Source organism: Leptinotarsa decemlineata, unplaced genomic scaffold, assembly GCF_025532065.1.
Source record: "Leptinotarsa decemlineata unplaced genomic scaffold, Ldec_3_MD MMD2_tig00026314_RagTag_RagTag, whole genome shotgun sequence".
Lineage (NCBI taxonomy): Eukaryota > Metazoa > Arthropoda > Insecta > Coleoptera > Chrysomelidae > Leptinotarsa > Leptinotarsa decemlineata.
In genome coordinates, this window is record NW_027412684.1 from 5,900,839 (window position 1) to 5,924,692 (window position 23,854).

Here is a 23,854-nt window from a genome sequence, read left to right on the forward strand (position 1 = left end):
TTTAGGATATTTCCATGTCATGATTTCGCATGAAATCAACAATATCTGCTTTTTTGTGTTATTGTTTGGTATTGTAGTCAATAATCGAGAATGATACGAAGCCTTATCCATAACAATCACCGATTTTGGAGGAATATTTGGAAGAAGCTGCTCACTGAACCAGGTTTCGAATAAAGCCGCAGTCATATCTTCGTGGTAATCAGCAGACGAACCTTTTATATTTTTGTCCGACAGAAGCAAAGCGTAAGGTACGAAACCACTTTCATTCCCGGCATGCGAAATTATAACCCGTTTTCCTCTTGAAGAAGGTGTGTCAAAGCACAACACTTGGGTGTCAAACCAAGTTTCGTCGAGGTAGATCATATGTCTGCTGGATTCTCAGTAGCTTTTCATTCGCCTCAAATATTCTCGTCGTAGTTGAACAATGCGTGTCGATTCCATTATGACCATCCGATTGTTCAATTTTTTATATTTGAAACCACAAGACAATAAGACACCTCGTAGAGTTTCTAAAGATTTGTAATTGTAATCGGGATAGTCGAGTAATTTATACCAAATCATTTCCAAGGTGGGTACTTCATTTTTTTTTAATATACCATAAATTGTTCACCGAATCACATCTTTTGTAGCACCATCAACGTTTGCCACTTTTTTATTCCCTTGTTTTCGTTTCATTGCATGATCAATGAAATCCCCTATTTTAATGACTCGAAGAACTATCGAACGAGGTAGTTTCGTTTACTCGCATATTCTATTCACAATAGCATTCTGTGAAGTGTGATAGTTTTCCTTCTTCAAGCATTCATGAATATTTAAAATTACTCGCTGAACTTGAACATGTAAGTCCTTATTTTCAAATTCCGGATTCCTGTCGATTGACACAAATTCCTCACACGTAATGTTATCATTTGTTTCAAATGGTCTCCAGAAAGCCATATTATTGAAAGTACCCAAAAACACTAAGATTTTCACAAAAATCGGTTTATACGATGAGATTGGAACCTTTGGTGTAAAAATTCAAAATTTTTTCTTTTTCAATAAAGTCAATGCAAGGAAAGCAGCACTAGCTAACAATCATTTTTCATGCTCAGCCATATTTACCGCGCTCGCACTGCTCGCACAAAGTAGATGAATAAATTCCACACTTGAACATATTCGCTCTGGTGTAGACGAGATATCAATATGTCAAGCAAATATGAGCAAACATACACGAATGTTCGCTCGTGCTCGATCTTTTGGTGAATACGCACCTTAATAAGAAACCAATAACAATGGTATCGTTGATGTTCTCATCAAGCAGGAATTTTATATTGTTTAGTTTCAAATGAAAAAGTCAATTTACCATTCAGAACTCAGTGCGAAAAGTTGAGTTTCGATTACTTATTTACAAACACAAATCAATTGTGATTTTTTTTAGAATTACTGTATTATAAAATATGTAATACAGTTACTATTCTATTTTCAAGTTTTGTGAAATACTCCTTATATGCTCCTTCAAAAAATAAGGTGAATGTTGTAAATGAAGAGTTCAAAACACTTGAAATATTGATAGTGACATACGATGATGGTACTCTGAGTCGGAAAAATGTATCTCATTCTCATTTAACGGAATTCCTTCGTACATGTGAAATATTTTATTTAATTCCAGGTCGACAAATGGTGTAGCAAAGCGACCCCACCGTTCTTTTCACATAGCCTGGACTGTGATTTGGGTTGTGGTGGTGAAGTGGAGCATAGCAAGGATTCTCAAGTAAATTAGTTGAAGTACCAGATATGTATATTATAGGAAGACTCTTGAGTATGTGATGTGCCAAGATTCAGGTTGATCAGTGGATATTGAATATATTATTGAGTCAAAAAGTTGGAAAATGATTTGGATTCAGCCACATTTGCAATATTTCGATTTCTAATTGTTATTTCGATGAAGAAAGATATTTTGGGGTTGCTATTTTTGTCGATAAATGGAAATATTTTCTAAAAGAATCCAATCTCCTATGTACTAATTTCAGTATATTGATTGTGAATTCCAAATTCAAATGCTAATGATGAAGATATAGCCCAAAATATTTTTCTAGTGTCTAATTCTTAATACAGTTCTTGAGTAATACTTTGAGCAGATATAATTGATAGTTTTTTTTATTTTCAAAATCATACTTCTTGCCTCTTAGTTTTGAGTTATGTTGGATCATTTTCAGGAAAAAGCTTCATTCGTTAAAAAAGTTTCCTCATTGAGAAAGGAACAAGTAACTGATAAAATTCAATTTGTCGAATATATTGTTTTTGTGAAAGTTATTTCACTAGACACAAGGAGTCTCTTTGATACGATAATCTTCAGGAAAATGCGACTTCAATTTGTTATTGATGGATAACAATAATATGATGAATAAATGATGAGAATATGTTTATATTCTCATGATGATAGCATAGAGTCTAGGGGTATTCAGATTTGAAAACTCAACGGACTATCAAAATGAATTGTTAACATTTAATTTCATACTTTCACTTGTTTTCATTTTTAGGGAGTATCTTCCATTTCCATGTCTTTTTCAGAGTTGATTCAAATGCCCCTGAAATCTATTGTTTTGGTTGCATATTGCAGATATTTTCAGATGAAAGTACTTATTTTCTTGAGATAAAAGTAAGTGAGTTCAAATAAGGGTGGAGTGAGGTTTCTGTTAAGAAAAAATTTAATATTCAGTAATCAATATCTGTGTCTTGGCCCTTTTGAGGAATGTTTTGAAGAACAAATTCACTAAATTAATGTTTTTAATAAGCGTAGATGTAGGGAACTCGGTTTGCTCATTTCCATTGCATTTGATGGTAGTATACTGAAAATAACAATGTCTCCATTTAGAAACAATCGCACTATCAGAAATATCATACTTTCAAATTTGTGAGTTACAATATACTTTCTTTGAATAATGATATCAAATTCCTTGAAAAAGTTAGTGAACTTCTGGAGATTATTAACGTTTTCATAATAAAAAATTGGTGGACACCCCTTGTTTGGAAATATAAAACTAATTTATTCAAATGAAAATAATTCCTAGTTTCAGTTAATAGACTTTACTAATACATTTCATTTCCTCTTTCCATTTCCTACATTATTATATCTCTCTCACTCTCTGAAATTGTACCAATTGGAATCAAAAGCATCTACATTCGAATTTGTTCGAACACACAAGAGTTCAATATTCTACAGAATTTTCTCTGTCAACATAATTTGAAAAACTTGTGGGTTGCAAGGTATTTAAATTAACTCTAGCAGTAACACTATTATACCTTCACAATAAAATAGCAAAAATTAACTGCAACAACCAACAAAAGTTTACCAGTAACTAGAAAGTCTGATCAAATAAATCTGAAGTCAAACTGCAGATTCGGATGACGAAGAAAAAATTTACATCGCTGGATTGTATAATATACCCTGGTAGGTAGGCATATAGTTATTCGAGTGAAGTTGAGTATTTTCCAGTATATAAACAAGATGAAAATCTACCGACCAAAGTTGTTGTCTCCGTTAATAATAATTTTTGTAAAGTATTTTTGGTAGATAAGGAGGAATGGACAAGTGCGCTGAATAACTAGTTTTTTACTGAGTGTGAATCAATAAAGTTTTGTTTTTTCATAAACGTAGAAAACACTTTTGATATTTGATGAACTTCTCTTTGTGAAATTCCAAAAGAAGAGTATTTCTAGTTATACAGGTGATTATGTTAGTTAACATCTTTGAGATGATGGAAATGCCTAATTAATTCGCTTCTTATTCAGTGGAGTTGGAGAGCACTTTCTCTTGAACTGTCGATTGCCCCGCTATTCAGAAATTAGCTATAAAAGCTACCTTAACGAAGTACACATTGAATAAACGAAGATAAAACTGAAATTTTGTTACGAAGTACTCCATTTTATTTCATCAGCAAACTTTGTTCTCCAATTCTGAATTCTCCTAAATGCCAGACCAGGCCAGACTAATAACGTCTCTAGCGAAAACGAGCGGCGTATATCAAAATAAATGGCAAAAACCTTTACTTTGAACATGAAATGACTTTACACAGGTTTCGTCTTCGCACGGGAGGATATATGACTCCCGTGAGTTGGCACAAACTCTTTACTCTGGTGTCGTATATAGCTGGCATCGTTTATTATGTGGAAAGTTCTTCATTGATAATACTCCTAGCAGGGCTGAAACACTGAGAAAACAGTTTATTTATGCCTAAGAAGTTTTATTGAATTATAACATATATCTATGTTGACTATAATCTGAGTTATGTTTGTTCTTCACTAACAGATGGTAATTTGTAAGAAATCAAATAAACATGTTGTTAATTAACGAAATAAAAAAAATAGTCCCTAATTATCAGCTACTATTCACGTAAATATACCAAAACCAGTTTATGCTTAAACTTCATTTATTTAATAAATTGATTACTACGTAGCAAGAGCTCATTATGTTGTCAGAAAACGTTATGTTCCAAGGCGAAATAAAAGTCATTTTCGTATTCAGCACACTCAAAAGATAAGGATTACGCAAAAAACAGCTCACAATAATTTTTTTTGCAGACTTGGTATTATATATTTTGGAGAGTTTTCATGAGAATGTCACGTGTTAAATGAAATAAAGGGTGTTCCATTAAAAAACAAACTTTGAGAGTAAATATGGGAATCAATCAAATAAGCCAATGAAAGTCATGACGTACTGGGATCGATGACGTTAATAGATTCAACTCATTCGTGACATAAAGTCATAATTTTATGAATTATCTGAACACTGTAAAGTTTTCAAACTGAAATAAATCTTTTTTTCCATATCTCTGAATTATACCAAAACCATAAAATATTGAAACATAATTGACTTATTTTCGAATCAAATTTTCAGATCCTCGGTCTGATTTTCAGTTTCGGTTATAAATTGTGAATGAGCAATATTTATTTTTCAATAATTTAGGAGTATACATTTTGATTTTTCCATTCACAATAATGCACATAAAACATTATTACTAAAAAACCTATTCATGTTATTAAGGGAATCAAATTCAGGTTCACGCTATTTCCAATCATTTTCTGAAAATTGCTCACTCGTTGTGAATTGTGTGATATACAGGGTATAGCGTGATGACCACTGATTGGTCGTATTTAAAAGTTAACATTGAAATATAAAGGACATTTCAAGGTGATGTCTGGAGTTTTGAACATGATCTTTGTGAGGATCAAAAACACAAAATACAGAATGAAACCCTTATTTTTGTGTTACCGAAATTGATGTTGACTTTTACCTTTACTGCTATTTTGTGTTCATCTTTGCGTATGTTGAATTGCCCGTCGGTCTGGCCGATGTAAGTTTTTTCACAGTCTTGGCATAGTATTTCATGCACTCCTTGGGACTCCCGTGGTATCTCATCCTTGAGATTATAGAGCATGGACCTTATTATACGAATGAATTGGCTATGTTGCCAATTCATTCGTACAATGGTACGAATGAATTGGCTATGTTGTGTTGGTGGAGAATTCTGCTGATTTTGTCTGTTGTTTCTGCAATATATGGTAATGTGGTTGTTATGACCGATGTATCTCGAGTTGTCTGCTGTTTCCGTGTGGGATATATATACACATATGCATATGTATGTAGTGAACTGCTTCATTACGAACGACTTATAACCTTTATGCGAATGTTTTTCAGCGGAAATGATGTTTTAAACACAGACTTGAAAATTCAAAATAACAATTTTAATATCTATATCACCATTTTGGGCATGCACTCCTGAAAAATGTTCTTAATAACAGGAGACGTATCTATCATCTGCAGAGAAATGAGAGAAATGAGAAAAGTTCAAACGTTTCAATAAGTCACGATGCCAGAATGTGTACTTGAGGAAAAAACAGTTTCAATAATTTTTCGAAAAGCTGAAGATGTATATGTTGATCTGAATATGTCATCTTGCGATATGTGAACATCCATAATGTGTGCAAGTAACATTTTATCGTGAGATTTGCATTGAATATTTTACAAAGCTACAACACGTATTTCACTATACAGTAACTTGTTCAGGAGTTTCCATATTTCGCAGGTTCAACAATCGAAACCTCTTGATGAAATATTACGAGTACTTGAATACATGCCATTTTGACAAAAATACAGAAATTTCTTTAAGTTTTCATTGTCACACATGACTGGTTGCCTTTCATTTTTTGAATGATGTTTTTTTTGTTATCATTGATATAAAACATACAATCTGTGTTGGGATATTCATATCATCCCAGAAGTTACATCATTTTCAATATTTTTCCAAAGGATCATGTTTGTTATATGTGTAAGTGAAATATAAAAATGATGCTGAATGTGGCACAGCATTTCCATGTATATATCTTCAATCTCACCATAAAAACTAGTACGTTGACCTTTTCTTTCTTCCTGGGAATCGTCTGGTTTGTCCATTTCTTTCAAGTCTCCGGAAAACAGCAGCAGTTTTCTTCATGTTTTTCAAGACAGCAGTTCAAACAATCTTGTTCTCTGTACTACCTAGTCTGTGCAGGTATGTATAGTCTTCTAATTATGAATGGACTGAGCCAGTACTTGATGAATGATTACACAATTTACACATTTTTATTTTAAGACGCATTTCGCTAACATCGTAGCTTCCTCAGTAGAGATGAAAATCACAAAGTGGGCTACATTTCTTATAAACAACAGCAGTAGGTACCTAACTTGATTGGTCAGTAATCAAAGCGATACCAGATAGAATAGTAAACTAAATCACCCTTGTTGAAATTTTTCTCACAATACCAATAAGTGTGTACATCTACTGAAAACACTTTCTCAACACCAGAACAAAAATTACAGCCTCTCGACGCGCGTTTTGCTAACCAAGTTAGCGTCCTCAGGAGATCATCATGACTCCTGAGGACGCTAATCTGGTTAGCGAAACACGCGTCGAAAGACCGTAATTTTTATTCTGGTGTTGGGAAAGAGTTTTCAATAGATTCATTATACGACAGAGGTTCCAGGACGAACTATCAAGTGTTTTCATAATAAAAAATTCACCTGTGGTCTAAGAACTAAGAATATAATTGGTTTACAAATTCTACCTGCTACCGCTTTCACTATACTAACCAATTGAGTTATAGTCCAGTCATTATAGTAAGTTCACCTCGGAATTCGAGATACCCAGCTGTAAGTCTGTAAATACTTGTATATTGACACCCCAAAAGTTGTCTGAAAACCTACATATGGTAGGGTGTACGCAACTATTAAATTTCTAGGTCAAAGGTCACAAAAATCGGTTTCTTGCGCTTTTTTTGTAAATATCTCATTTCCTATTAGTTTTTTGCCATTTGTATTGTAGAATACAAAATTTTCTACAAATTTTGTTCAAAAAAATTTTTCATACGGTGAACCGTTTTCGAAATAAAGGGCGGAGAGCGCGCGGTCACAGGATCACTTCAGGTCAACCGGTGCCTCCGGTCGAAAACGCGCCATATATAGTTGATGAACTATCGATAAATCAATGATTATAAATATTTGTCAATTTTTATAAGCTATTATATTATATTTTATATTTTTTTGCCTAACCTATCCACTTCTTATTCAGTATTAATTTATTCAACAACACTTACCTGCCCATGTAATTGCAGAATTGTTAATGAAAATATAGAAATTATATTTGAGTTTTAACCTAATTAATAACTTCTTACATGATGAAAAAAAAAACAAATAAATTATGAATTAATCTTTTTATTAAAAAATATTCAATACATTTATTTTTATTGAAAGTAAAAAAATGGAGTAAAGGTACAAAAACTACAATTTATAATTTTAATCATCTTCTCCCTCTTCATCGTCGTCTTCCGGCTGCTGTTAAATTTCAAACTGGTCTTCATTATCGTCTTCAACGACATTTGTCTCAAGTTCTTCCATGATTTCGGAGCATTGAGACAAGCTTGCCCATTACATTGGCCATAAGCTAAAGAGCATTGCAAGCCCGCTTTCCTGCATCCGCATCGCGAACCACAACCACTCTTGCAGTTGCAAAAAATTGTATTTAGCAAATCTTCTGGAGCAGGTGATAAAATTATCATGATAGGCTTCAGAAAATCGTTTCGCATTGCCCAACCCCATACCTGGGGTTCCAAATCATGCCCTAACAAAGTTTGAACTTGATGATATACACGTTTGGAATGTTGATGAGCAGCTGCACTTGTTGGTGGAATATTTGAAAGCTGCACAGGTTTATTAAGTTTTGCAGACTTGACGTAATGCATATAACGAAGATGATCGAGACTTTTCACAGATTTCGGAGCATTATAGACTACCAATAAGGTTTGAGTTCCAGTCTCTAATAATCTCTGGGCCGAACAATTATTTTCCTCAAATGCTGCAGCTAGTTCATCCAAATTTGTCAGTTTCTCAAAAACTTTTAAAAATTATTTTTTCCCTTTTAAAAAAGCGCAGAAGTTGTGTCACAGCCACTTAATGCGTGCAGAAATAAAATATGTGTTTTGAAATGAGGATAATTATCAAAACTTTTAGCCGAGTATATTTCCGTTTTTACATTTCCTTTCCCAACTTTTTTAAAGAAAATTTCTTGTTCGTAAGACAGTGTACGCCCAATTAAAATGACAAGTAAATCAATATCTTGTCCTATTATAACTGCAGTTTTTTCAGACTTTGATTCTTCAATTGCAGTTTCAACAATAAGAACATCCGCATCATCTCTTGCTTGTTTAGTAGTAATATTTGCAGTTTGTAATTTTCCAATTAACATATTAATGAATTTTTCTTGAGTAACTGATACAACCATTGTTTCATCGAAACAGACTTCATACGTTTTTGAAGGTGCAGCAGTTCTTCTCTGCTGCTCCATAGCGTTTACGTTTTTACTGTAGTCTGAATATCCGTCAAATACAACAATTATTTTGGAACTGTGATGCCTTTGTAAATATAATTCATGTATTTATCAAAAATAATAGAAAAAGTATCTTCTCTGCTCCATACAACATGATGAAGAAGAAATCCGCCATCAATAATTTACGTCACATTATTTTCATTGAGAACAAAATCAATTGGGCTCATGTTGTCATACAATGACGATTCTGTTGTTTTTCTCATGCCATCATTATCAAATAGAGCTGTTCGATACGGACTCAATTCATATTGAAGGTTGACTTAAAGCGATCCTGTGACCGCGCGCTCTCCGCCCTCTATCTCAAAAACGGTTCACCGTATGAAAAATTTTTTCAAACAAAATTTGTAGAGAATTTTGTATTCTACAATATTGATAATTATTACAAATGGCAAAAAACCCATAGGAAATGAAATATTTACAAAAAAAGCGCAAAAAACCGATTTTTGTGACCTTTTACCTTGAAATTTAATAGTTGCGTACACCCTACAATATGTAGGTTTTCAGACAACTTTTAGGGTGTCAATATACAAGTATTTACAGACTTACAGCTGGGTATCTCGAATTCCGAGATTCTTACCTAATTTAAGCTTAAACGACTGGAGTATTAGGTACCTATTGTTGTATACAAAAATTTAAGCTCAGTTTGTGATATTAATTTCAACAGAGGAAGCTACGGTGTTAGCGAAACGCATCTAGAAGTGAAAATGTTTTTGAAATTTGTGTAATTATTATCATGGTTAGTTATAGTCATCTGTATATAAATTATGTCGAATCATTTCAAAAGGGTATTTTATTTTCGCTAATGAATGGTTGATTTTTTCAAACTGTTTCGATTCACAAACTGAATAATTTGATTTGATATTTATGAGGTGATTGTTTCTAATATTTGATCACAATACTGCCATAATGAAATGCACCCAACTACTTTATATTTATATGTATATGTCAATTCCTCATTATTTGTTAACAAGTTTGGTAATTTCGTGTAAGCAAATCTCTTACAAATGATTATTCACATCTAATTCGAGAGAAAACATTGATTTGATTTTGTATTTTTTGGCAACTGATTATGTATTTCAATTGTTCAAGTTGAAAACGATAGTCTTTTTTTCGTTCTGTTAAACACAACAAATTCTATATATATATATATATATATATATATATATATATATATATATATATATATATATATATATATATATATATATATATATTTGATAGCTTTACTTGATTGTATTTTTATTCTTCACCCAATTTATTTTCATTGCGTTGCTCAGGTCTTCAAAAAGACATATTGTAAATGTATAAATTTCATTAATCCACTCAATGTTTGAATCATGTAAATAAATGCACATTTTTCTTGTGTTTTGCGAAGAGTGGATGAGTTATGCAACGTGGAAAAAAATAAATGAACAAAATAACGAGACTAGCAAAATTAAGTTTCGGACCTTTTTTCAAACTACAAATAATTCACTCAATATTTATTATAATTTTTTATATGAGTAATTTTGGTATATTTCCTGTCTAGTTGTTAAAAGCACTAATATATGAAATAAATCATTATTAATTTTTTTTTATTATTATGCATTTCTTTGTGTCAAATTCACACCACACTTCGCAAGATAATACCAACATGATATCAGTAACTGAATAAATAATAATAACTTTTAAATATGTTCAGATGCACCTTTAGATTGACTGTTATTTTTGTGATAATAAAATAGGCACTAAATAATATGATGTACCTATATAAAAATAAATGAAAATACTTTTTCTAATGTTTCATTTCTCTTCATCTACCATACTTTTTTCTTCTTCAGTCAATTTTCGTCTTTCTAAGGTTTGTAGACAGGATGCAAATATAATTATTCGCAGAAAAGGCAAGCAGAACGAATAATAATAATATTCAACATGCGTCGTCTGCTAAAAATAATCAGAATATGGAAACACTGAAGTTCCTCCAATGTGTTAGGAGTTTCAGTGTGTCAGAGGTTCTTTTAGTGACTCAATGATATTCCTATATTCTGAACATTTGAAATAATGATGCCTGGAAGTTGAAATCACTGGAGTTCATAAAACTATTATTGATTGGTTCTCACGGATAATATCCATTGCTTTATCGATTTCTATTCACTCACATCTCTGCCGCATATATTATCGTTCTCTTGTTGAAGCTCATGGAGTTTTTGGGAAAGAAAGTTTTTGGCTTTCTACTACTCCATCTTGATACAAAAAACAAGGATGAGGGAATCTTCCAAGGAAAGGAAGGAAGTAATCAATTTCAAAATAAGTAACTCTATACATGGATGTGTAGATCATGCAAAGAAGTAACTTTCAGACACAAACTGAAATTTTTTCTTTCGTGTAATTCTATGTTTATATGAAAGTAGCTGTTTCAGGAGGACTCTCTTCTTTCGTGTAATTCAACGTTTATATGAAAGTAGCTGTTTCAGGAGGACTTTCTTTCAGTTTGTGTCTGGAAGTTACTTCTTTGCATGATCTACACATCCATGTATAGAGTTACTTATTTTGAAATTGATTAGGTACTTCCTTCCTTTCCTTGGAAGATTTCCTCATCCTTGTTTTTTGTATCAAGATAGGGTAGTAGAAAATCAAAAACTTTCTTTCCCAAAAATTGATCACTCCTAAAAATATCACCCCTTCAATTCAAACTCATGGAGTTGTTTTTTGTTAAGAACTATAGTGACAAAAACTGTTACTCAATCGTTACGTATCGGTGAAATCCAAAACGGTTTATTGAAAAAAAAACTTATATATTTGTTATGGAACCAACACAGACATTGATAAAATCTGCAGAAATTTTTATGGAAATATAAATAGTGCTATGATTTCAGGGGATCAAAGGTGGAGTGTGTTATGAGAAGATGGTGTAGCTAGTTTTGACCACATATGATAAATTTGCAACTGGTGAAAATTCAAGGCAAATATTATTGTAATATTCCATTTTTCCACTTTTCATTTCAAACTGATTGGGAAACAATCTGAACACAGAGGAACCCCTTTATCAATTTTAATAATTGTAACATACCATTTAATCAAATTACTATTTTTTATTCTCATAGATATGGGATCAATTTGCAGAAGTACTTCAATTAAATCGCAATCAGAATGCTGCCAACTATTACATAGTGTTTATTTTGATTATCCTCATTAATTTTACGGTAATCTTTTTCATTTGTTCAGTTATAGAGTTATGATGTACAGACAGAAATATCTATTTCTAGTAATGTCATACTCAGAAACGGTGGGTTTCCTGTGTGTGAAGGGATAGATGTAACAGGTGGTAGCAATGCCTGAACTTTGAACTGAAACTGATTCTATGTGTGAAGAAAACATTTTTGAGAAAATATTTCTATGCATGGCTACGCTTAAGAGCACAGTGGTAACTGAAGTAAAACTTTTTTTGAGAATCGTCTATCAGGATGAATTCCAACGTTTGATGTATTCATAGATATCCATTCAAAAGGGGATTAGATGAAATCATATTTCAAATTTGTCAATTTCAACTAATCGTAGAGTGATCGGAATATTTTTCACAAGTTGTTTGTATTAAAGTTCTGCCAGGTGAAAACATACAAGCATAAAAGCATATGAGCAACTAATACAAGCACAAAATCATGAAAATAGCTAAAAACATAAAAACGAAAATGAATTGGAAAATCGACAGAATCGAGGTACCTGGAATACGTTGAACATTCGGAGGTTTTGTGATGAAAATCGTCTATCAGGATGTATTTATAGATATCGATTCAAAAGGGGATTATGAAATCATATTTTAAGTTTCCTCTTGAAGATGATCACTTGGTGATCGAAACACGTGTCGAGGTATTAAAATAACGGTTTGTTATTAGGAAAAAACTCCAGTAATATTCACTCAGAGGTTTGATTATAAATAGGATCGTCTTCCATGTATCTTGCTGGACTGTAACACATAGGTCCGAGGTGACTACTGCTGGAGACTGTAGCAGTCTTGGATCTCAATAGTCAGGAGAGTCCAGTTGGAGGAAAGAAAAAAAAAGCCTTGAGTTTCCCCGATTACTTCTAAAAATAGAATTTCGACTAAAATTTGTAAGGTTTACATCAATCCCTAAGGAAAGACCCTGTATTGTGTAACTTTTCATATTGAAGCAACCATTGGAAAGAGGGAAAAATTTCAAAGTCTTGACACTCTGATTTCTTCCTTTGTGACAATTTGAATCAAATAGTAAATATTTATTATTTTCATCGATTCATTGATTTTAAGGTTAGGGATACAAACCCCTATCAAAACTCTCAAGTATACTGTATTCTTCGTTTCACTGGTATCTTTGAAGTGTCTCCTATCTCAGTGTAACTAAGTTGGTCTACAGTGACAAGTGCTGAAAAAAGGTAGGGATACGGTATTTCTGGAAACTTTTGTAGATGGCGTCAGAATGAGAGCTTTTAATTTGGTAACCCTTTTCAGCCATTCTAATTGAATTTCTAAAGAAAATCTAGAACCAACTTGCGCAATTGCCTTCGCAAATCTAGAGCAAGTCATTCCAACTGGACACAGGTACCTCTTTCTTTCGGTAGATCAACAAACGGATAACGAATATTGCGCTATCAATCGAAATGAAGGTTATCCACGGGACTGAAGAATCAATGAAAATATCGAATCAAAACCGTTTTGTATATTTTGAGTGCTTCAGGTATCGTTTTCTCAAGTAATTATACAGGCTGTAAAATAAGTACATTGAAATATACAATTGACGCATTCCTGAGAGAATTAAAAAAAAATAATTTATAAGCCTGTCCTGAAATGTTTCGTTTCGGAGATACTGGGTGTTGAAATTGAATTTTTTTGTTAATTTTCCAAAAAAAGGTTTTTCAAAAAATAACTTATTTGCATAAAATTTAGTACCCAGGGTATTTTTGATGGTGGGAAATCATAATTTCGTAACATATAGAGGGCGCTGTTATTATTTATTCGAAATTGTCCTTACTTTTTTGAGAGTAAACTTTTGTTTCTTCTCATGAAAAAACCTGATTTCCACACCTTTTCCAAGTAAAAAAGGTACACCTCCTCAACAACGCTGGAGGTTATCGTTTTCGAGATATTAACAATTTTCTATATCGATGCATATCATTCAGCACTTGGGGCGCTTAGTGAAGTTACTGAGAACATTACAAAAACTAAATATGTGGTAGATCTCGTCAAAATAAACACATTTTTTTCTTCATAATATTTATCGAAAAATCATTCGTTATCGAGATACAAATAACCGAATTTGCAAAAAACTCATGACGAAAACCAAAGTTTTGGAAAATTTTAACAATTTGTATCTCGAAAACAAATGATTTTTTTGATAGAAATTTTACAGAAAAAAGATTTTCACTTTGACAAGATTCATCACTTACTTAGTTTTTGTTCTCAGCAACTTCACCTAGCGATCACCTTTAACGTTGTTGAGAAAGTGAAACTTTTTCACATGAAAAAGGTATGGTAATTAGGTTTTTTATGAAAAGTACCAAAAGAATACTGTCAAAAAAGTTAGAGTAATTTGAAATAAATAATGACAGGGAACGCAGCGCCCTCCAGATGTTACATGAAAATTGATACGGAACTATGATTTCCTACGATCAAAAAACTCCGTGTACCCAATTTCGTGCAAATAACTTATTTTCTGTAGAAGTAATTTTTAAAAAACGAACAAAAACATTCAATTTCAAAACCCTGTATCTCTAAAATGTAGCATTTCCTGACACGAGTTCATATAAACTTTTTTCTTCAAATTGTCTCAGGAATACGTCACTTAAATACTTTAACGTACTTATGTTGCACCCTGTATATCATCGGATCTAGCAGGAGAATTGAATAATTCAGTTGCGTATGGAAAAAACTGTGTTCTGATTGGTTAGAATAGGCGTCAATCAGCAATGTAGAAATGTGGTGGGATCTCTGGAAAAATTATGAATTTCAAAGTCTTACAATAAACTGTTATTTGAATAAGATATAGATTTTTATTCAGTTTTTTTACAAATTTGAGAAATAACGATGTATGAAGTAGTGTTATTTTCTTTCTTTTCATTGTTGTCTGTTTGCTGGTTGAACTCAGTTTTCTTAAATGTTTTTCTTTTTCATTTCCTTTCATGTGTTTGATTAATAACCCATTTCTATATATTGACAATGAGACTATATTCACGAGTAAAACTTTGAATTCATTCATCTGCATTTAGCCGTCTGAGTATACTGACTAGTTTAAAGTATCGACAGCAAACATTTCTCTCCTCAATCTACTTTTTTCAAATGTATTTTGTCAGTGGAATCGATGGTATAGAATTATTCTGCTTTTACTTTGAATCAGTAGCCTCTTGAGTGACTACATCTCTAATTGAGCCAAAAGTGAACCAGAATAAAAAATATTTATTCAAATATTCAGTCGCAACTCGCGACGAATTGGAGAAAATATAATAGAGAGTGCTCAGAGGTATCCTGATTGCAGTCTACAGAAGCAGGTGGCAGTAGAAGGTAATTCAAGGTAAGTGAAGTAATTCTAGGTATATGTTCAGTGTATTTTCATGATTTGGTGTTTTCATTATTATATTTTAATTATTCAATAAAATAACTATTTAAGTCCGCGCGGCTGATTCTGATATACGAACTCAAGTTATTTCTGCATAAAAAATGTTTCGCACAAGGGAAATCTCGTCTCTATAACATTATGACATTATTATGACAAACCTCGTTAGACTTACAAACGCGATAGAAAAATGCCTGCTGGAGAAACACGCTTTCAACACCAGCATTCAGAATCTTTCAGGAAATAGGTTCCTAGAAGGGAAAAGCAGCAAGTGAGTAACGTGTACTCTTATCTCATTTTCTATTCACTACTCTTATAACCCTATATTTTCTATTAAGTGTCATTTTCATTATGTTACTACCATTTTGATAGCATAACCGTTTTATTGTTGGGCTAGTTATCGTTTACTATTACTATACACAACTTTTATTCCATTTGTATCACCCTTAATCTGAATTTGGACCATAAATTGAAAATTGATAAAAATACTGAATTTCCCAATTTAGTTTTCTTCAGATGTTTGTTCAGATGGTTTCTACATAGAGCTACATATTTTCAAGAGAGATTTGGAGTTAATATTTGGCTTGGTGTGCTAGATACCAAATGGGTCCCTATTTTTCTTGAACATTTTTGACCTGAAAATCATATTTTATATTTGGAATTCTTGTCAGAGCTGAATTGTTGGGTGATTTGCCTTTGAATATTCTGAGAAATCAGTATTTCCAACATGATGAAGCTCGGCTACATCGCAGAACCATTTGCAGATATTTTCTCAATATGACAATGCCAGGACGATGGATAGAAAACAATGGTCCTATTGAATGGCCACCACGTTCACCTGACTTGTCGCTGCTGGACTTTCCATTGTGGGTCTTCATTGAAGACAAGGTATTCGGGTCAATTTTTGACGAATTGAAAGAAACACTAAGAAGGGATTGCATTACCATAACTCCACAAATGCTAAACATTGACATAAAAATACTATTGTAGAAGCGAATATTTGATTGAGGAAAGATGAGCAGTAATTTGAGCATTCAATGATATATCGTATAACGTAAATAATTAGGAATATGTTGACAATGATTTTACCCCAAGATTATGAGTTCCTAGTTTTTCGAAACTTCTTTGACTTTGAACTATTTGCAGAGATTTTCTCAATACGACAATGTCAGGACGATGGATAGTAAATAATGGTTCTATCACATGACCATCACGTTCACCTAATCTGACCCTTCTAGACTTTTCATTGTGTATCTTCATTGAAAACAAGGTGGCAATTTTGACGGATTGAAAGAAACAATGGGGAGGGGGTGTATGACTATAACTTCACAAATGCTGAGAAACTGCCATACATTTTTCAAATTTCTCAATATTTTTCAATATTTCAAAAACAACCACCGATATTCTCGACCTGACAAAAGATAATTATAGTTCCCCAAAATAGTAAATTTTGGCCAGCATTCATAAAACAGTAACGAACATCATTACTTCCTTCCTGTCAACTTCCCATTCCATCACATCACATCACATCACATCACATCACATCACATCACATCACATCACATCACATCACATCACATCACATCACATCACATCACATCACATCACATCACATCACATCACATCACATCACATCACATCACATCACATCACATCACATCACATCACATCACATCACATCACATCACATCACATCACATCACATCACATCACATCACATCACATCACATCACATCACATCACATCACATCACATCACATCACATCACATCACATCACATCACATCACATCACATCACATCATATTCCATTCCATTCCATTTCAAGAACGGCTGGCCATTCAATTTTGCCACGTCTACCGATCCATCGATGGGGAAAAACTTGATTCAGATAATCTCATACTGCTGCTGAATAATATGGTGTAGCTTCATCCTGTTAAAAACATATGTTTCTATTGATATCTGCGATCAGGAAAACGTTCTCATAAATCAGATATTGAAACATTCTTCAAAAAATCCAAGTAATAGTTTTGGGAAACATCGGATTCCGTTGACATCTATCCATCACTATTGTACAAAATTATAAACTACGATCAGGATCATCCTCATTCAGTTCTTGATGTGTTTGAATTTTATATGGATGGTATTTATGTGTTTTCAAAATTCTCAAGCTTTACATACATCACTATCACCAACTACTTCTCTTGTAGGTGTCTGTGGGTTTTCCTCAAATAATAATGGAACATCCGATTTCTTGTCGTCGTTCAGTTTTGATCTCCCAGGTTTGGGAAAATCTTCGACAGTTCTAAATTCACGAAACTTTTGTTCTGTTCTTCTCACCGTAGACTCGGAAACGTGATGGTCAGGATACTTCTCATTATCTGCTTACCTCAGATTGTATTCTTGTGTTATCACCCACCCCAAGCAATATCAATATCTTAATGATTTGGGTCTCAGATTGACGCATTTCGCAATACCTCATTCACAAAAAAGTTTGGAAATTCCTTAAGAAATTATTTAAAACAAAATACAATCCAAATAATTGGAGAGGTCTAGCGAACTAACTTAATTTCAAATACGTTTCATGAAATTGTAAAAACTTTGAACGATTATTTATTTTGCGTATTCGATGTTCATGTCCCCATAACAACGACGAGAATAAGCAAACCTAAAGCTCCCAGGTTGACTGACGTTTTGAACATCATGAATAAGACAAAAGATTCATCTTTTGCGAACTATAAACGGTACAAAATGAGTGATAATTGGAACACCTATAAGGATTTGAGAAACATGGTGACAGCTGATATACGGAAAGAAAAAAAAGCCTACTTGAATTTCATTAAAAATCAACATTACACTTATTTGACATAGTCAATCGTTAAGACAGGAAAGATATTCCTGAACATCTTACTAACCCAAATGAAATAAACAATCATTTCATTACTTCGGTCACTCAAATTGCGACTGAACCTCCGGATACTATTCTTAACTTCAACAAAACAATGCAATTTCAAGAAAATTTTACTTTTGAATTCTATCAAATCAATATGGATGATATTAACATGATAGTCAACTCCCCCAAATCGAATGCTACCGAATCAGATATCTATTAGAATTATCACAATATGTATCCCTCACTCAACTCCAATTCTAACATATTTAGTCAAGAAATGCCTTGAAACTAGTATCTTCCCGGAGATATGGAAACAATCTATTATTTCTCCTATATACAAAATTTCTAAACCTTTGACGCCAAATGATTTGAGGCCATATAGTACTGGCTATATCAAAAATTGTAGAAAAGGCAGTCTAAAGTCAGATATACTCTTATGTCCCTGATAATAACATCCTGCCTGAACACCAATTTGGTTTTCGGAAAAATCACAATACATCTGTCGAAAATGCTCAAATTGCTCTGTCGAAAATGACCGACGATATGTTTTCAGCCACCGATAATGAAAAGATCATTCTTTTCTAGTCTCTCGATTACAGTAAGGCTTTCGACACCATGAATCACGATCTGATGTGCGCTAAACTTTGTTTTTTTTTGGTTTCAGTATGAAAGGGTAGCCAGTCTGATAATATGAGTGTATGTCATGCAGCCCCGCAAGGTTCAATTCTCACCCCGCTACTCTTTATTATCTACACATCTGACTTCTCAAAGGTTCTCAAGTTATTCAACATGCATACACGTGCAGACGACACTAACTTGTACTACTCCAATAAAGTAAATCAGCTTATTGATCACGCAACATCGCTCAATAATGATATAAAAAATCTTGTTCAGCAACATTGTCTAAACTCAATCATAGTAAATCATCTTTAACGATTTTTGGAAAAGTCAAAGATCGTGGAAGAGCCATAGATAATATCGATTTGTATATTGATGGACATTCTGTGAAATTGACTGACAAAATGAAATGTTTAGGACTTCATATAGACTACAACCTCAGATTCATTCATCAAGTCAATACTCTCATTCAAAGGTCGTACGGTTCTCTAAAATATCTGTATTCAAACATACACTATCTTAGTAGGTCTCTCAAAATTACCCTTTCAGACGTACTGATTCTATCTATGTTTGATTATTGCGATGTCGTCTATGGACCTTGTATCGATTCCATAACTTCTGCAAGGAATCAGAAAGTATAGACGCCTGCATTACACTAATATTTAACTTGAATTACAAAGATCATGCCACACCTTCAATCAATCGATTGAATTGGTAAAAATGCAAAACAGAAGAGACATGCATTTCGCCTGTTTCATTCATAAACTGATAAAATAAAACAACAACCCACCCTTGGTAAATACACTCCTTCCCAGATATCAGATACACTCAAGAATCCTTAGATTCAACAATAATTTTGACATTCCGAATCATAACATCATATTCTTTGAACGATCCTTCACGTATCATGCTGTAACAGTGTGAATTCAGTGAATCTTTAAAAAATTAATCACTACCGCTATTCAAAAGTAAACTCAAAACTGAATTGCTCAGCCAACAGTGATCCAAACATAAACATTTGTATTTCATTTTACTATTGTTCTGAAATTGCCATTTATTTTTTGTAATATTTTTTTTTTCCAAACGTGGTTGAGTGGAAGAATAGTGCTTTGCTAAACTCCGCCACGTAAAATAATGACCATTTATTATTATTATTTTCTTTTTGTGACATTCAAATGTCACAAAAACGTCTGAGGCTACTAATCGGACGACAAAAAAACCAATAGACTAGTCAATCGTAATAGGTATTTGTCCCGAGGGAGATCTATTTTAATAAATAAAATTATTTTTTTCTCGGGTATTTCATTTCCAAAATCAAAAATACCATATGGCTGAATAGGGAAATGAAAACCCTTTCAAACGAAGTATCACACGCTACTCTTCTCTATTCAAAATTTATATAAGGGTAGCTATGGCTTCTAGAGAATCGATGGGACAGTCGAATTATTTTATTGAAAAACCGTATTTCCAAATATTGAAACTGATATGTTTCAGGATTTTTCATTTGTATTCATAAAACTAATTTATGCGTTACTTTACGCCCGCACTGTATATATGGGGTATCTGAACAATCTTTGGTGTTACAAGCCTTGTGATTCGTATCAGCAGATCTGTGTAGTTGGTATGATTAAAGACTTCGTGATAATCAAGCAAACCATACACTTCAGGATTATTTGATTAAAACAGTATCAATCAATATTGTCCACAATTGAAACGATAAAACCGAAGAGGATCGAAGAGGATCAACAATAATTATTTGTTCTGATATGCAACCATATATAAATGATTACTATCGAAAATGCGTTACCAAGTGACAATATGAGTTGGAAATTGTGCGGGTTAGTCTTCATAGTTGCAGTAGCCTCGGTGAGAATATTTGACGAAGAAGTGTGTGACTGAAATTTAAAAATTCAAATATTGGATTTAACAAAAAATGTATATTTCTTCTAGTAACCAAAATGATGAAAAATCATCATTTGTAGCTTTTTTTGACAAACCTTCACCAACTCGAGATTCGCTTCTATTTTTATACAAATTTATTCCTTTCGTGATTTGAGTTCAGAAGTAACAATCAAGACGTATAAATCAATACTCATTTCTTGTCCAATATTGTGACTTTTGATCTGGAGTGAGTTTAGAATTGAAGCTATTAGTGCATGTAGTTTTCAACTCAACTTCTCAGTGAAATACTGTAAATTATGAAATTCAAAATTTCCTATGTTTTCAACCACTTTTATTTGTAACTGACGTTACTACAGTTTCGTCCTATGAAGACATTGGCAGTTATGAAAGACTTGAATGAAGTCACAACTGCCTGCAACTCTCAACTTGATTCAAAATCGAAAAAATCTCTCATTTGGTTCAGTACTTTCGAATAAAATCACAAAATTTTGGTGGCGCTGAGAATGAACTCAATTTTCAACATAATTGAAAGTTGGCAATATCTCATTAGATTCAAAATTAATATCGTTTCAGAAACAGATCTAAGGGTTGGACTGAAAAGTTCGTAGACTAAGAAATATTTTTTTTATAAAATGAGATTTTTGTTCAATATAGTTGGCTTCGAGGACGATACCATTTCAGTTCAAAATAGAACTCAATTTCGACAATTACCACTCCATCGGTACTAAATTTCTCTCCAGCAAGCATTTTTTTGTGGTCTGAGAACAGAAAAAATCACTAGGGGTCAGTTCTGGAGAATACTGTGCATGCGAAAGCAATTCGAAGCCTAATTCATACAATTTTGCCACCGTATCATACCATAACCATGCCAGCCGACTGTTGCGTCTTTACACGCCTTGGGGTCGGTTCACTACGATTCTTCACTACGGTGACGATCGTTTTAATTCTGGTATGAAATGATGGAGCCATGTTTCATCCATCGTCACATATCGATGCATATCGATTTATCAGCACGATCTAACCGCATACCTGTGGTTTCGATCAGAGGAACTAGTGTTTGTTCATAGAAAACAACTAAACTATTCACATACGAGTAGATGGCTCCCTGCGTGATATATAAATACGCAAAAGATGTGACTAGTGAATTTGATGTAAATTAAAGAGATGGGATTTGGAAACATCACACTCCAAAAAGCGAACAATGTTTCCGGCTTATTTATTCCTTTGTTATGCGAATGTGTTGTTCTGAGCGAGTGTTTTTCACTTTTCACTTGGCTACAACACGATAAAGGCCAATGCCAAAACATTAACTAGATTTCATAACCACGAATATCGAAAAAAAATAGAGCTCATAAACTATAGAAAATATTAAAAATTCCTCAGGACCTAATTTGTTCGTCGTCATTTAATTTGCAGATTTCTCTATAAACTTCGAATACTCAACACGATTCTAAAGAGAACTGGAAATGTCGTATCTTGGAAAATTTAGTACCTTGGGAACTGTCAATTTCAAAAATATATTATCAGAAATTTTTCGACTGAAGATTTCACTAATTCGAGATGTTTGATTGATTTACATGAAATAGGGAGTATTTTATTTCAGATATTCACCGACAAGGTCAAAAAGAGTCACATTCCGTTGTCAAACTTTAAACATCCATGAAAAATGTTTTCATAGATGTGAGGATGTGGAGGTTTCATAGATATTTTAAGAAAATGATATAGTGAGGGAGATAGCAACACGTCTGTGGTAGTTATTTCTGATGAAATTTCCAGCAGAATTCAACCTTTTGATAGTTTTACTATGGAACTGACTCAAAATGGAACGTTTTCATGTCATTCAGAAAACTAAAAAACATGTTAATGTATTAAAAGTAAAACAATATAAATACGTCAATGATTAAAAAAAATTCAACTCAACAATTTCCAAATGCATTCTAGACACAAAATATCCAAAACTTTGAAAGATAAAATACTGCTATATGCTAACAGGTATGAGCGTTGTAGATATTGTATAAAAATGTGTGTCTCTGGTGTCTTTAATATTATTATGTGTCATTGATCGAATTAAAATTTTCATTTCATTATGTCTTCCGCTTCCAAAAAGTTGTTTCAGAATGTATTTTACTTTTGATATCATATATGTTATCGTTTTAGGCCGGTGTAATCAAGACCACAGGACCAAAAATCGTGTGATTGTCAAATATTACACAAACAACAACATGGTGGGATACAACTCCAACTGATACAACGACACAGACTACTGAAACGACAGGAATAACATCAGAAACCACGACAACAATACCATGGTGGTATTCATCTACAAAAACAACAACTTGGTGGAATGAAACCTCTAATTTGCCAGAAACAACAACTTTCCCTTCGGTATCTCCATCCGACCGCACTGACTCTCCTAGTCAGAACAAAGTGAATATTAACGTGGAATTTGACACGTTTTACATTCAGAACAATAACAATGTCAATTTAGTTATCAACTAACACGTATTTTAGTATCAGTAATCATATTCTAATTATGTATTAATGTACGTTTCATTTCGCTCGCGAAATATAACATGGAACTTCATGTGATAGTTTAATGTGAAACATGTTTTTATTGGATGCTGAAATAGTTTTCATATTCCACTACCAAAAGAAGCATTTCGAACACATCACAAAATCTTCGAACTAGAATAAAACATCTTTAATATAATTGAAGGTGGAACATAGTATAAATCCAAAACAAGCACTGTTACCAAACACCAGACATGCAACACTCTTCTCGACGCGCGTTGCACCAACAAAGTTGGCGTCTTCAGAAGATGAAGTAGGCTTATAACTTGAAGTCAGGAGAAATATACACAAGAATCAACTCTCAACTACTTGATCTTCTGACCAAGTATTGAGTAATTCAGGCTGAGTCTTGTAAGATTGGATTTACTATAAGTACAATTCCATAATAGAAGGCACTAAATTCTTAGAA

At 33.0% G+C, this 23,854-nt stretch overlaps 1 protein-coding gene across 2 annotated transcripts in view; it reads left to right on the forward strand.

Annotated features, from left to right (window-relative positions):
• The window catches only part of LOC111504605 (uncharacterized), a 346,996-nt gene extending 336,331 nt beyond the window's left edge, over positions 1-10,665 (forward strand). For both annotated transcript variants that reach the window (XM_074181482.1, XM_074181483.1), the window contains exon 7: positions 1,649-10,665. In XM_074181482.1, coding sequence (XP_074037583.1) covers positions 1,649-1,754 — 106 coding nt within the window. In that variant the 3' untranslated portion in view covers positions 1,755-10,665. The remainder of the gene's footprint in view (positions 1-1,648) is intronic.
• The last annotated feature ends 13,189 nt before the right edge of the window (positions 10,666-23,854 follow it).